We start from the raw sequence: 17,455 nt of genomic DNA on the forward strand, positions 1-17,455 counted from the left end.
AAAATATTTGAAATATTGGAAAATGACAAAGATTCAAATTGATCATAAAATTTAAAATATATTATATTATTGTAATAGTAAATTATAATATATAGATGCACGTCACAGAATCTTGTAGATAAATATTGTTTTTGTTTGTACATTTTTATGTCCACATACTAATTATACGAACAAAACACCCAAGCATAATATAATATATTGGTATTCAGAATTAGAATCTCGTTGTCGATGTAGTGAAACCATAACATTCCAATGTCTGTAACTTTAGCAAAACCTTCTTGATATCATGTAGCATAACCATCGGTGTTTCTCCCGGGACCATCGACCTGATGAGTCCATTTTTCTTCAACACGGCTAACTGCTTACTGTCAAACAAACGACGGATGACATTTATTAACCACTTCTGAATTATGTTAGATGAGTAGTAGGAGGATAATGATGATTAAGAGTAGAAGGAGCAGAGACACTTACGGATTTCCATAGAATATTTTCGTTTTTAAGACTTTGTCTAAGAGTTGAGCGCATTTCTCCACTGTACACGTTGGTAACGCCGTCTGGACTAGATCGTCTATTGTCACCATCCAATTTGAATACAACACAAACGCTTTTGCGTTTATGCAGTATATCAATCTCCCTTGAAGTGTTGTGCATTGAATCTATGTTAAATATATATATTATTTATTTATTAAATACAGACGGGTATTAGTATTATACACATACAAAATAATTTTAAATAAAAAAATATTCAGTATTTTATATATCAAATAAGTCTAAATAGTTGTAGTTTGTGTTAATACAACTCTGAATTTAATTTAATAACATACAGACCCGTTACTTATTGCTATATTGCAATTGATCAAATAATAAATGTTAAAACCATTGTAAGAAGTTTAAAAATATTCTACAACAACATATTCTACAAAAACTACACAAATTGAAATAAATTATCAGCCTGGAGAAACTAATATCTATTAATATGGACAGTTACATTTAAATACAAAATATTTGTGCAAAACATAATCAACAAAATTGTTAAATTATTAATTTAAAGTTTAACCCATAGTGTCTTATGTTTATTAAATGGTCATTATCAACTTATTTACTTATCTTTGTTATACAAAATTGTCCGAAGTTCATGCTATTTTTTTGGATAAATGTATATTTGTTTTTAAATATAAAAGTATCAAGATTTTATATTATATAAAGGTATGAAAAATAATATTATTTTATTCTAGCCCCAAATAACTTCAGCCAATCTTAAAATATTGAACATAATTTACCTTGTATGGATGACGAGATTTGGCACGGGCCCTCATCCGTCGCGGTATTCTTGTCAATTCCCGTTCAAAAGGAAGAGAATTCTCCTGCACAGTTGGTGGAACAGGGATGGACAGTGGAGATGTTAGGTCAATGATCTCTGTGGCCGGAACAATTTCAGTTGGACCATCATTGCTCAATGCGTTGAGCTGTTGTAGCGTTGGAGGTTCAATGTTGGAGTATGAGATAGTATTACTATAAGCAAAAATAATTTTTTTTTCTATTTTTAGACATTTACAAATTTGATTATTTGTATTATTTTGATTATACTTACCCAATTACAGGTGCTGTATTACTTGCACTAACTAAAGGCAGTGATGGTACAATATTACTTGTATTATTTATCAAACTGCTGCATTGAGACATTGTTGAACCCTGAGAATAAAAAAAATATTTAAAAAACGGTTGATTTAGGATTATAGAGTATATAGCTCAGAACGTAATATTAATATTAGTAAAAATAAAACCGGCCATTGAATTCAAACACTTTATTATTACCTTACATATTAACAGCTGGAATCTTAATTTTAAAACAATGACATTTCAACTCAAATAAAATTTGTAAAGTACAACTTATTTTGTTGTACTTAATTCAAAAACGAATAACCGTAGACACATGCAATTTACACTAAATGTTTATTTTGTAATTTTCTAAATTTGATAAAATTTTGAAATATTTTAATACGTTTTAAGCTGTTTACAATCATTTGAAATTTTCAATTGTTTTTATTTCTGTTTCTATAAATGTCAATACAGTTTTATTCGTTGTGCCAAAAAGTTAGACAATTTAATACAGGGCTCCGAACACATTGTTACAAAATCTGTTTAAAAATATTAAAAATACATAACTTTTTTTTATAAGCATTTAAAGTTGAAATGTTGACAACATTTATCAAATTGAAAATTTGTAAATTATTTTGCAGTTGAAAATTTATAAGATGTTCAATTTGCTTAACTAAGAATTGAAAATGTAAGACAAGGTTCCACGTATGTAGTTCAAACTACAACCAAAAAATCTAAAAATTATATAAGTACAGTTATTTTTTATAGACATTTTAAATTCAAATTAGACGAAATTAGATGCTTAAACATTTTTAATTGCTTGAAACTTTTTTAGTCATATTATTACATGTTATATACACAATGATATTTTTAAATGCAATTTTGTTGGCAAAAATTAATTTAACCTACTGTAGTACTAATTTCTAATAGTAAAACTAATTACTATAATCACAATGACATCATCAAATATTGTTAGTAATATTATAGGCCGACAGAATCATTTTTTCGTATACGGTGATTTTATATTATAATTTTAAAATTTAACACATCCATTATACTGACTCTCTAAACATCTAATATGTACAGCAGAGCGTACTTGCCGGTTTTTTTTCTTTCAAATATTGTTTTTCAATATAGTACCTTATTAGTTTCTTATATTTCGAATATAGTTTAAAAATAGGTACACTAGGAAAACTATCCTTAAACCTGGTATTATTAATATAATATTATTACTAGGCATGAAGTAGTAGAATAGTTAGCTAGTGTGCAGGGTTGTTAATATTATTCATCACTATTCGTCACTTGCTAACGTCGAACCATACTGCCTCCTGTCATTCCTTTAGTATTTGAGATTTGTCGACTGAATTTAGTAATTAGTAAAGTAATTAAATAGTAAGTATGACTGTATGTCTGTTGTCTGTAATTCTGTATATTATACTATTTAGTATTTTTACTATATTAAACTATACCCATAATATGTCAAGTAGTCATCAACCCATCTTATCACCAGGCTATTAACCACCCATTAACCACCTACAAAATTTACCGCTGTAGCGATAAGTGTTCGGCACCACTAGCTATTTGAATTAACCTACAAAAATAATATTTATTTATTGAGAATACAGGCTGACATATTACAAAGAAAAAAATGGTTTGTTAAAAACCGTGAACGACACTACCACTACTGTGAACTGAAGTATAATTAAATGAAACTAATATAAGCAAAATTGAATCTAAAAAGTATTGAATTAATTTTTCTCATTTATATATTATTTTGATAGGTACAAAATATAATATAATTATTACCTTTTCATTTACAGATCCATTATTTATTAGTATATTTTAATAGTTAATGCTAATAATAATTATAACCATAAAATAAATTATACATTTGAATATATTGTGAAAACACAAGCAGCAATATTTTAAAGGAGAAAAATATAAAAGAAATTGAATATACTAAGTACATACCATTTGGTTTGCTCGCCATCCAATTTGATAGGTGTTCATTACTGACATAGTCTGTGGTATGGCTGGTCCTGGTGCCGTTAAAGTGTGGGGAATAGTGTTTTCAGCCAGTTCTATTTCAGGGGGTGCTCTGATCCAGGTATGGGTAGAAGAGTTATCTTGATCAACTAGAAGATGTGAATTATGCCTATTGCTTGGCCAATAATCCTCAAAAATCGTTTCTCTTGGAAAATTATTTTTGATATTGTCAAGAGTGGTCACTGTACAAGAGTCACTAGCAAACAAATAATCTCTGATACCCTGGACTTTACAACAGAACTTGAGATAGGCCAAGTCCCAATTTTCTATTTCTATAACATCATGTCTTAGGTTTCCTACTACGATTTCGCCTTCAAAGCAGAATAGCGGAACATATATTCTGTTATCTTTAACACAATATGGCACATAACGATCAGAGTTAATACGTATGAAACCGCATTTTTCTTTCCGACTTGAAGTAGATTTGCCCAGTAATTGTTTATAACATATTTTTATGAAGGTATAATATTCATTAACATCTTCTAAACGGACGATACGATCTTTTCCTGCTAAAAACATTCCTTTCCCGAATTTACTGTCAGCATGTTTTCGGTTAATCTCATTTAATAAGTTAGCTTCAGAATCAGTGATTAAATGACTTCTTACTGATGCATATGTATAAATATCTGCATGTAAATTATTGCTGCGTAGCAGAGTTGTAGCCATCTGTACGGATACAAACTTTAAATGTTCACCGTTAATTACTCTTATGATATAGGGTACATGGTTTCCTTCTATTAATTTCCAAGAAAATATTCCTAATTACATAAAAGAACATAAAATATAGTGTTTTTAGATTAAATTTTAAAAAACACGAATTAATTCCTGTTTGCTTACCATTTATACTTTTTACATCTTCACAATCATTGTGTAATATTATTTTTTGATTGGTCTTGAGTATATTTTTTTCCAAACTTATCCCTGTAATTTAATTATAATATTATGTTTTAAGATAATTAAATAATAGTTAATACAAATAATAATAAAAAAATATTTTTTTAGTAAATAATTTATGGATTAAAAATGTAAAAATGTTGAATAATTAAAATTACAAGAACATTTTTTCTTGTTTTTTTATATATATATTTTTGCTGAAATCCATGCTAACTATAAATCAATAAATACAATTATGCCCAAACATTATTTAGAAATTATATCATACTAAATGTTTGTTACAAAAAGAGAAAAAAAAAACTATACACTTTAAATGTTCTAAGTCTTAGAATAAAATAAGTAATCAACTCTTTAGAATTCATACTTTAGGATTATAAACAGTGATTCTTATTCATCCTACATAATTATAATACTGATAATTTTTTAATATAGATATAAAATTAAGGACACTCGAAGAGAAAGTAAAAGAAAATTGTGGACAAGCTAAAATTTGTATCTATAGCCGAAACTTTTTTTTGTATCTGTATAAAGTTATTTCTATACAATAAAGCTAGATATAATATTTGCTTTATTGCATTCATTGTTAAAATAGATGTATACATTATGTCTGATTTTTTTGTATCACTATAGTAAGGTTTTACTAAAATGTAGTTACTATAATATAATACAAATCACAAATCAGAGTACTTTTCACTTTATCATTACTATTATTGTGTGAAAAGAACTTAAGTCATTGTATATTTTTTAAAAGATTAAATGTTTGTATTAAATATTGTAAGTAAAATTTAATGAGGGGAGTTATATAACCTACAATAATACTATAGCTATTTTTGACCATATTCTTTTCTTTTTTTTAATGCAATTATTAGGCCAATATGTCTTATTCATGTAACTGTCAATGTATATAAGTATATATTTAGTTATTACCTTCTCTCAGTGCAGGTGGTTTGGATTCCCAACCGTCTTCTTTCGTCCATTCAGCGTTTGGTACACCATCTATTAGGCAGTCGTTTATTTTAGTGATTTCATCTTCACAATCTATTTTATTAGATGTACTATCTACAGAACAAGAGTTCTCGATAGGCATAGCATTACCGACTGTGGTACCATTCAACTGATTAACTTCTACATCATTTGAAACTTTCTCCTTGCCATTAGTATTCTCCACAACAATTGCAAGGTCTTCTGTTTCAATAGACATATTTTCAACTAATGGAATATCAACGTCATTACTAACTATTTCATTATAATATAGACTATCAATCCCCAACAAACCTTTTATTAGTGGAGATCCATATTCTCTTAACTCAGATACACCAATACCATTGTTATCTTCAATCAATATATTTGCATCGGAATTATTTATATTACTCGAAATGCAACTCAATGAATTTTCAAAATTGTTTATTTGGTCTAAAGTACCGACCGCACTCGTTGTTTCTACAACTTCTTCATTAATTGAAGATTCTGTAACATTATCAGACAATTGTTTCGTATTATCCTTGCTTGTATTGAGTTCTTCATCTTTCATCACCAGTTTTTGTTTTTTAACCTCTGATTCAGTCTTTAAATCCTTTCGTTTATTTGAGATAGTATTGGTTGATGATTTATTGGTCATAACCACATCTGTCTCGTTTTTATCGATTGCCATCTGCTGTTTTAAGTTAACAGAGCGAATAGTTGTGAAGTTACAGCCTACTTGTGATTGACAACTATGACCAGTTGATGTTGTTGGTTTATATGTCATAGTATTATAGTTTTTTGTATTAGTTTGAGTGAATGGTTCTTTCATGATGGACTTCAGTGTTTCTCGTTTTTTCTCTAAATTTTCAAAAATATACATATCACCTCCAAGAAGACGTTCCATTGATATTACATCTTTCTTAAAATTATTCATGTTAAATTCATGTTTAACTATAGGCTGTCCTTTTTCTTGTTGTTTTAATAATGCTGTAAAATATATGGAAACAACGTAAGAAAATATATATTGTTATGAGTACCAGGGTTTGAATGTATAAAACAGGTATTACCTATAAATGCAGGGTACAACTACTTTTTACACTGTATAAAAATATTTATATATTTTTATTATTATTGCTGCATTGAACAGAAACTATCAAGTATAATCATTAATATTGATCAGTGGTAACCATGTACATTTAATTATATATTAATTTATCAGTTTATCTTTATTAAAATGTACAGGATTATTTATAAAATATAATAATAAATAACTATTTAATTTGTTTTATTAAAAATTTAAATAAACTATAAACTCACTAAGATAGATTTTTTTGTTGTAGTAATTTATTTTTCAAAGTAATATTTGGATTTGATGCGTAGCTGAAAAAGTATTTTTTAAACAATGAAGTGATTTGTTAGTTTGCTTGTTTTTTTTTAGGTACCTATTTTATTGTTGAACTGAAATAAATGTGAAGAGTAGACACTTTATCTAATAGATTAATACAGAATTAAAGATGCCAGTATAATGTATACGAGGCACATATTAAATAAAAAAAAGTTATAAACAAATTTAATGGATATTAATTAAAAATTAAAATCAATTTAGTATCTAATGGACATTGAATAATTATAAATTTCAAAGAATAAAAATTTACACGTACGTTTTAGTTGTTATACAGTTTTATTTGTAGTGTATTTTACATGGAACGTATATAACAGTTTATGCGTACATAATCAACCCTGGCAGGTACATATTATAATAATTCAAAAATTAAGACTTACACAATCCTTTTTCAACAAATTCTATTTTGCGATCACACGAGTATAGGAATATTTGATCATTTCTGCCAACAACTACACTATTTATAAAATTAAAAATTAATGTCATAAAAATACAAAATGTATTGTAAAATGTTAACTTACTGTTTGTTATCATGTTCAAATTTAACAACTGCAATATGTTCAACGTTGTTGAAATAAACTAATATTTCTTGTGGTATCTTAAGAGAATCAACAACTATACCCGGCCACCAAATACAATTGAACACATTTACCCAAACTTCAGTACCAAATGCATAAGTGGGGGTTTCTTTAGTCTTCGGTTCACTCATTTTTGCAACGTTGGAATTTAATAATCACCTATAAAAAGTATAAAATAACAATTTATTTAACTAGTAAAATAATATTTAGTATTGAAGTTGAACAAACCACAAAGTTAAAAAAATTCAAAAAGATAAAATAATAGAAAAAGTGAAATAAAAAAGGGTTCAATTTAAGAGACCCGCTCAAATGAATATTTAGGCTAAGTTAAATTTATCACCACCGCCCATTGCATTGTTGTTAGTCGTAAATGGGCAGAGCTGTGGAGAGGGAAACCCGGGCCCTGAGTTAATACATACTTTGAGAGTCCTACTATTTTTGACCACCTAACCGTTAGATGTTAGGAGTAGAATATTTAATAAGTTCTTATTTTTACCTGATTGTTTTTTTAGTTTAAAAACCTTTCATAAATTGATGGAATTGTCTGTATTTTGACAGAGAGAAAGCATCGAATCATTATCAAAAACTTAAGCCTAACCAATTTGGCTATTGTCACCAAAAAAAAAAAAAATGTTGACCATCAGTAGTATGATATTATAAACGATAAGTAGGTATTGCTGATATTAAAGATTATTTCTAATAAATAAATAATTTAATATAAATAAATCCTTAAGTTAATGATCAATCTTATAATTAACAAGGTCAGTCCCTAACCATGTAGATATTCTCATCGCCATTCATAAAATTAATACTAGCCTTAACTCGATATTAACGTCAATACATTTCTTATAGGTAGGTAAAAATGTAAACGCTTGTTTAGTGAAGATAAGATACAGTCCAATGGCGTCTAGTCGGATTCAACCAAAAAAAAAGTTTGTACCCAAAATATTATGTAGCAAGCAAGAAATAATTTAAAATACAAATACTCTGTGGAACATTTAATACACGGTTCTGGTCAATTAAATTGACGTGAAAAATACAGTATTCGAATACATGGTCACCGCACGAAACATTTAGCACATATCTGCCTCCCCGACGACTGCCGTTCGAATGTTGAATCCAAACGAGATAAGATTAACAATATAATATTAATGTTAGTATATAAATAAAACAATCATACCTGAGTGTTGCGTGTAAAATTAAATTAAAACAACGTTAGTGCAAAATACAAAAACAAAATTTGCATACACGTTGAACAAACGTGAGTGAATGTTAACCAAAAATTCGAGAATGTTAGACTACAGAGTAACAGATAGTAAACAATTAAACAACCAAAACGAGTAGATCCGAAGTGGCAACGTTGTAAAAACGTTGCCAAATAACTTGGCGCGATGCTAGCGCTTATTACTAGGTGTAGCCCAAACTAGTCACGGTGTGTTTCGATTTTTGGCCGCACGGTGCGCCCCACCAAGTTATTTATTATAAATGTTAAAATTGACAACATTGACTTACAATGAGAATATTAATAGATCAATGTAATATTGAAATTTACTATAGAGTATAGTTTATTACTATAATATCCAAATACCAAGGACGCCTTGCTTTACGTTATCGCGACGAATAGCAGGAAAAAATTCTCACTGTCCATGACGTCATTATGCCGTTTATCATTATTGATAATCATTGGAAGAAATGTACTTTAGATAATATACCAGCATGATATCTGTCACCCGAGTCCTGTTATTTTATACTTAATATGGAACAACAAAAACAGTCACCTGTATACAGTTAACATATTAAGTCGTAACTTGTAGACACTGGACTACTAGAGTTTTGTAGTCTGTAAACCGTTCTCTGTTACTGTTTTTCTATTAGTTTTTTTTTTTAACAAGTAACAATTATGTATTGTTGTGAATTTTGTGATGCAAAGTATGTTTCAGAATCTGAGTACTATAAACACAGACGTACTAACCATAGTGGATTAATTTCTCTTCAAAAAGCTAAAAGTGTATACTTTTGTAATAGTTGTTACATTTCATGTTATAGATATTTTAGATTCTGAGTGGAGTAATGAATAGATTGATTTTACAATATGTGAATTTTTTTTTAATAATTTGACTGTGATCACCAATTGGCCAACACTGACTGTATTATTAATAGTAAAATAAATTACTTTAATAGCAACAATATCATAAAATATCTTAAAATTTTGGCTGACAGACGGTCATAGTCAGAATGATTTTTTGTATACAATCATTTTATATATCGCTGAAATCACATTTAATACATCCATTGACTCACATAACACCTAATGTACAGCAGAACGGTACCTAATTGTCCATATATTTTATAGGTGCTTCCAAATGTTATTAAAAATAATTTGGATTGTACCTTTATACAATTACTTATGCCGGTTGCTTAAAAAATGTATAGTTTAATAGTTCACTAAAATGTAATGAATCAATCATATTTAAGGGATCATTAGCCAGCTCACTATTGATTCATTAAATGTTTAGTGATTGTTATTTCTTTACCTAAATTTACGGTAAAAGTTGTAGAAACCAAAAATGATTGTAAGTATTTTTATTACGGTGTTCGGGAAAATTTTAAAGGGCTTTTACTTCATCGGGGTCCATGATTACCTTTGGGAGATATGAAGTGGCCAAGAAATTTAATTTGTTATTTGTTAAAATGACATTTTTAAACTTTAAAGTAAGACCAGCTTGGGAGATTTTGTGAAAATCCACTCTAAGGCTTCCAAGTGAGCTTCGAACGAAGGGGAAGATAATAGTATATCGTCAACATTGTTGTGGATGTCATTGGGGTAGGGACAGGGTGTAGTATAGTTATTGAAAGCGGACTCCAGTCCTTTGCCAAAGGCGGCATTGGAAATATTCAACCCAAAGAGGAACAATACAAAATTGGTAGGATCGTTCATCATAAAGAAAACTTGTATATTTGCGAACATAGGGGTCAAGGGGAATTTGCCAATAACCTGATGAAAAATGGAGGGAGGAGAAGAAAGACTTATTATTAAATTTCGTTAGGATATCATCTAAGGGGCGGTGGGGGAGGGACGCATCGCGTGTGGGGAGAATAATGGTATTTAATTTACGGGCATCTAGTCATAAGCGTATCGAGCCGTCGGTTTTAAATTTTAATAACTGTAACAAGGGGATTGTTATACGGGGAATCTGATAGTTCGATCACCCCCCATTTAATCTTTTTGTACTGCAGGGTAGAAAGAGAAAGGTACAGGGTATGGTTTAATTTTATAGGGATCATGAGGTTTAACGTTACATTTATAAGAGAAAAGGTGTGAAGGCCAGGTTTATCTTGAAAAATGTGTTGATAATTTTGTAAAAGAGAGGTCATTGTTTTGTTGAGAATTATCAAGGGGAATATCATTTAAAACAATAATTTTTTCTGTTTCGCAATGATAAGTTTGATGTATTAAGTGTGAAGGGCGTTCATACATTGTGAGGTGATCATATGTATTAACAATATTTTTTAAAGAGTTGACAAGACTACATGGGTCGTGATCGGCGATTTAAAAGGTATGGACTCATTGAGGGAGGGGTTAGAGATAACTTTGCTATTATAGTTTAAAGTTTACGTTTTTCAACAACCAGTCGGTACCTAATATCAAAGGTGTGGACAGATGGGGCACCACAAGAAAAATACCATGGGTTTTATAATTTTTTATTGAAAAGTTAGTAAAAAGTAGATTTGAGACTTGATTTTAATAGATTTGTTGCTGAGTGCTGTTGCTAATAGAATACCCGTGAGTAGAATAAGGGGAATTTTATGTTGAGCGGGATTTAAATTTAAAAGTGAAAAAAGATCTTGGGAGATGGCAGATATTGATGTGCCAGAATCTAAGAGAGCATTATGAGAGTTATTAAAAAGCGTTGTGGCAATTTCAGGATGGTAGTTTGGGCGAGGTGTCTGTTCAAAGTCAGGATCTAACGGATGAGTGAGCAATGAGCATTGATATGTTATAAAGATTACTAGGGGGGGGGGGGGGGTGGACTCAGTGCACATCCTCATGTGTACTTGACATTTTTCGTCACTATAAGACGTATAATAGAGTATAGACAATGCTGTTTTGTATAGATATCAATATTAAATTTTCAACTATACCTAAAGCAAAATATTTTGACAGGTTTAGGGCTGTTTACAGACATTCAACATTTTCAATTTGATTAGTTTTTTATTCTATAAATAATATTGTCACCACCATATTTTCAGTCCTTTGGAATTTTGGGACCTGCCAAGAACCGTCACTGTCTAGAATTCAGTTATGATAATCATGTATTAAGCTGAGTCAATTTAACTTGAAATATTACCCAAGGACTGCAATATTGCAATTTAATGTTTACTTTGTGAGAACATTCCTATGATAAAAAAATAACTACATAATTAGTGCATTTTTAGTACCTATGTGATAAAAAACAATTACTAGAATAAATTACGAATTTACTAGTTTTCAAATGTATTCTTGCGATTGTCTATACTGTTACTCTATAGTAATTACTTATTACAATATGATCCTTTAAGAGGCTGCAGCACTACATTTTTTCCATACATTTAGACCAATAAGCGAAAGAAAATTAAACATACTTCCAGTAGCTCGATTTCAATTTTGAAAACGGAATTCGATTTGCATTCCTCTTTTCTAAGTTTAATCGGAAGTGGATTTTTATATATTTAATTTCGTCCCTATCTAAAACTTAGTTAAGTATAAGTTTATTTTGAGAAAAATGTAAACTTATTATGCATTATATTATATTAACTAAAAATAAAATCGTAAATCTACTTCCGAGCAAACCTAGAAAATAGCCTAACAAATATAATCTTCTTTTCAAAATTAATATAAGTCGATCAAAACAAGCTGAATTTTCATTTCTCTTTTGGTACAGTTTGCATAAAATTTCTGTCCTAGAGCAGGAGCAAAAGTATTTACTTCGTGTTCATTGACTTGTGCATGCGCGTATGGGTGTTAGAACATTTCTAAGAATCTTAGTAGCCATAACAATAGTACCCTCATTCCGAACGATTATAAATCAATTAGAGCTAATGACTACGGAAATGAAATAATAATATATTATATTATAATTGTAAAGTATAAAATATATGGTAATAAGTAAATTTATGTTACTACAAAGCAAATTATAATTAGTTGTGTTCAACTATTCAGCCGGTTAAGTTCAATTTGTTTTTCTTGTCCATGATTACTATTTTAAATTTTAAAATGAATGAAGACTGGCGTTTTGGTAAAAAAGCGCGTCTCAAGCTATGTGCACCACGGAAAAAACCAAATTTGGCTAACTTGAAACGGAAAAAACTCGAAGATCATAAAAACAATGATGAGGTAGGTATTTATAAAATATTTAATAGATTGAATTTTTTTTTTGTATCTGTTTACACGAATAACGTTATAAGGTACATTAAAAACTTCAGTGGATTTACGCGCAAATACAATAAAAAAAAAGATTCTGATTCCGATATGAAATATTTATAAATAAATTTTAGTTAAATTTTCTAGCACACAAAAGCACACATTTTATATAATTTGAACTTCAAATGCTTTTAAAAAATTAAAGTTCTGGTAAATATTTTTTTAGATTCTGAGCGGAGCGATTAATGTATTGATTTTACAATGCTGTTTCCCAATAATTTTCAAAAACGTGTCGAAAAATAAATGAAAAATTAAAAAAAACGGGAAATTTTATGCAAAACTGATTTTTGACAAAATCGATTTTTGCTTTTGGTGTAACTCTAAAAGAAATTACAGTAGATACATGAAATTTTGATTGAATACACACCATAACATTTTCAAAATATTTTTTTTTCTATAAATAACAATAAAATGTTGCTTGTTGGATATAAAATCTTGAAAATTTAATAGAAGGTTCCTAATGTTATGTTTCAAAGGCAGAAAAAAAATGCATTGTCACAATTTTTTATAAGCATTTAAAGTTTAAATTTTGTCAAATTACGTAAAAATGACAAAAATTTGCAAATTATTTTGAGTTAGAAATTCATAAAAAAATTTCTTTTTAAATATAAGATTTGAGAATGTAATACAAGATTGTAATGCCATTGTTGTATACACCAGGGACTCTAAATATAAAATTTTATTTTGCTATTTTTTGCATATTTGAAGAATTTTAGAATTTTAATGCTATTTTTTAAGTGTTGGTGCTATGTTTTGCTAATATTCTTAATTCAACGCTTTATTTTATATTTTTCATAAATCTCGTTTATATTGAATGACAAATAGTATTAATTTATAAAAATGCTCACATTTTCGCTTCATAAATAATATGATATTATTTAACATGTCATAATCTATTTCTAAACAGCCCAGCGATGTCGAATATTTTATATATTTATTCATTTATACCTTCTTATCTGTTATTGTTCTACATAATTGTAGATTCTATAATATACTGTCGATTGTCGTACGTATTTCAGCGTCAGTCGGTGTTCTCCGTATCGTTTGATTTCGTTTCATATTCGTTCATTACTCGATTGTGTATTACTTGTTTTTCTGTTTTGATATTAAACGTAAAACGCCGAAAACATCGAACTATTCGAGACTAAGATATTTTGTGTCTGAGTTTGGCGATGAGGTTTTTTCGATTGACGCTAGTATTCTGTTTTGCAAATTGTGCTAATGTAAGGTTAATAGTGACAAAAAGTTTAACGTTACTCAACATTTAAAATCCATTAAACGAGAGCAAAATAAAATTGAAAAGAAACAGCAGTTACTTACAAATATTCCACAAAAATGTACTTTTAATATCGATCTATGCAAGACTCTTATTTCTGCAAATATACCATTAAACAAGTTATCCGATGTAAGTTTCGACAATTTTTAGAAAAGTATACTAAAAATCATATTCCAGATGAATCAACACTGAGAAAATTGTACGTTGATGATATTTACAATGAAACTATCGAAAAAATTAGAACTCAAGTAACTAATAACCGCATCTGGGTGAGTATCGATGAAACAACGGAAGTTCAAGGACGCTTTATTGCTAATGTTACCATCGGAGATATAACATACTCTGGAGATTGAACATTCTGGATCCATATTTTTACTCCACTCTGAAGAATTAGAAAAAACAAATTTTTCTACCAAAAGTTTTCGACAAATCTATAAACAAATTATGGCCAAATGGAATTCAGCACGACAATGTACTATTATTTTTATCAGACGCGGCACCATATATGAAAAAAGATGGAAAATCATTAAAAGTGTTCTAATAAAAAATGATTCATGTCACATGTGCAGCACATGGCTTACATAGAATTGCCGAACAGGTTCGTGACCACTTTAGCACTGTTGACAAAGTAATCGCAATTTGTAAAAAAGTATTTAAGAAAGCACCTACTAGAGTCGAAATATTTCAAATAGAGGCTCCAGGTATATGTTTATCACCAGATCCCATAATTACAAGATGGGGATCATGGATTAACGCTGCCATTTATTACTGTGAAAATTTGAACACTGTTCGTCGTGTTATTTAAAAGCTCGATGAAGATGATGCAATGAGTATAAAAAAAACTAAAAATTACTTAGTTAAACCAGGTCTTGAAAGCAACCCAGCGTATATGAGGCGTGTAGAACCATATCGGCCTAACCCTCAAAAGTGAAATTATACAACATAGGCAATCAAAGTTTTTTTTTTTTATTATTAACTCAAATAAAACTTATGTAGTTACATAAATATAAGTTAATTGATGCCTTTTCAACCATATATAGAACCATCATAATCTTCAATTTGTTTAAGGTTTAATGTGGGTTAGGCCACTTTTTATTTTAGAAAATATTGAATAAATTATAAATTTGTGGAGTGGCCCATCTCATAAAATTATAATTTTCTAAAATCTAAATTATTTGAAATATAATATAAACTCAATTACACTAACTGCATAATCCAAAATGATATATTATATTGATAATCTAGATAATCTAATAGGTTTAATAATGCATACCTATATAATACACAACAAATAATCAGCCATTTTATTTGTGTTAAAATAAAATAGGTAGGTAGGTAGAATTTTAATTTCAAAATTATAACATTAACATAAATTGCTTACTAATTGATAGTTTAATAAACATTATTAATTAAACATAATAAGACAACTGCAAAAATCAAAAACTGTTCAAAACCATATCCTAGGTTTAGTAATAAATTAATAATACAAGAAAATAATCACTAATCAGCCTTATTTTTTTGGTCTGAAATTAATAAAAAATAATAAAAAAAACAATATCAACTTCAAAAATAATAACATTAACATTTCAATTTGTTACTTATAGATCTTCACTTTCTACATCTTCATTGTTTATTATCTGATATAAAGTTGTGGCATTTTTTAGAATACTTACAAATTATTGGTTCAAACGTTTTTGCATTATTTACTTTTCCTGTAGCACCAATATGAGCTTCTCCACGAATCTTCTTAGCTTTTCTAACATTTTTTTTCCAAAGATGTACATTTCTTGAACGCTTTTTTGGAACACATGGTATATTATTATCATCTGAATTTGTATCACTGACATGTGATCGATTAGGAGAGTTGGGTGGTAAAATATCATATAAACTTGAATCACTGGCATATGATCGATTAGCAATGTTGGGTGGATGAACCAAATTAATCCAAATTTATGGATTAAGATCAAACTTCACAATTCTCGTAGAAGGAATAAATAAACTACAAACAAAAGGCCTTTCTTTAATAACAGTATTAAAAATAATTGAGGATATCGAAGAATCGTTCAAATCATTACGGGGTGAAGCAGGCACAATTGTAAAAAATAAATTTAAAACTGTATTTGAAAATAATAATGGCTTGTCAACATTAAAACGCATTTCCAAAATATTGTCGGGTGAAGAGGAAAATAGCAAATTAGACGGAGATCTTGAAGAATTGACTAGTGACGATATAGTATTTTTTAAGTATATCACCTATTACATTGGTTGATGACTGGATGTTGAACGTTCCTTTTCGACCTACAAGTCATTGTTGACTGATAACCGCCAGAACTTCAAATTTGAAAATTCGGCAAAACACAGTGTAACTCAGGTAAAATAAATAAAATATTATTTTTATTTACTCAGAAAATTTTAAATAGTTGCGTACAAACGATTTCACCATTCAAGGTATCAAGTTAATCAGTAGATTCAAATTTTTTAAACTGTTAACGGAGATTTTAGTTTTTTTTATAAATACCTATATGATAAATTGAATAAAATTTTGATTTGTATTTATTTTTTGCTATTTTTGATGTTTTTAGGGCATATTTATAGAGCATATTTTACTGTTTTTTTGGTCATATTATATCGCATATTTTAGGATTTTTGGTGCTATAAAATCCGAACCCTGGTGATGAGTAACATGAGTAAAAAAATTACTCAGCAGTATTACTTTTGAAAAAAAAATAATTATAAGTTATAAAAATGTATTTAACAAATTTTTCAAATTTCAAATTTAATAATTATTTTGTAGTTAAAAATGTATAGAATGTTTAACTATAGCTAAGGATTGAAAATTTAAAACAAGGTTCCACGTAAATAGGTTGTTTATAAATTATTTTATTGACAATAATATCATATTATTTTACTTAGTAATATGATAGGCTGACTGCCCGTCTTTACTTGTAACCTACTGTACAGCAGTGTGATACCTTTTTTTACTTGACATATTGTTACAATAGTAGTTGGAAAATGTTAAACATACATAGACACAATTTTTTTGTTATAAGCATTTAAAGTTCGAAATTTACAACATTTATCAAATTTAAAATTTAGTAATTATTTTGTAGTTAAAAATGTATCAAATGTTCAACTTTTATAGCAAAAGCCTTACTTTTTTTTAATATTGAATAAACTTAAAAAAATTTAGAAAATGGTTGGGAGGGCTGTTAAAATTGCTGGTGAAGGCTTGCCCT

The 17,455-nt window shown here is 28.6% G+C and overlaps 2 protein-coding genes across 2 annotated transcripts; both read right to left on the reverse strand.

Moving 5' to 3' along the window:
* Positions 1–211: 211 nt before the first annotated feature.
* Positions 212–4,513, reverse strand: LOC132936212 (uncharacterized; the record flags this gene model as incomplete). The annotated part of the gene is made up of 6 exons (XM_061002904.1): positions 212–365; positions 472–656; positions 1,281–1,512; positions 1,592–1,692; positions 3,571–4,403; positions 4,483–4,513. Coding segments are annotated over 6 exons (1,536 nt in total), but the record flags the coding sequence as incomplete, so codon positions are not given.
* Positions 4,514–5,455: 942 nt separating this feature from the next.
* LOC132936222 (uncharacterized) lies at positions 5,456–7,613 on the reverse strand. The gene is made up of 3 exons (XM_061002916.1): positions 7,426–7,613; positions 7,285–7,361; positions 5,456–6,489 (listed from the first exon to the last, which is right to left on the reverse strand). The coding sequence occupies exons 1-3, from the start codon at positions 7,611–7,613 to the stop codon at positions 5,456–5,458; spliced, it is 1,299 nt and encodes a 432-aa protein (XP_060858899.1).
* Positions 7,614–17,455: the final 9,842 nt, after the last annotated feature.

The sequence above is a fragment of the Metopolophium dirhodum genome, chromosome 1, assembly GCF_019925205.1.
Source record: "Metopolophium dirhodum isolate CAU chromosome 1, ASM1992520v1, whole genome shotgun sequence".
Taxonomy (NCBI): Eukaryota; Metazoa; Arthropoda; class Insecta; order Hemiptera; family Aphididae; genus Metopolophium; species Metopolophium dirhodum.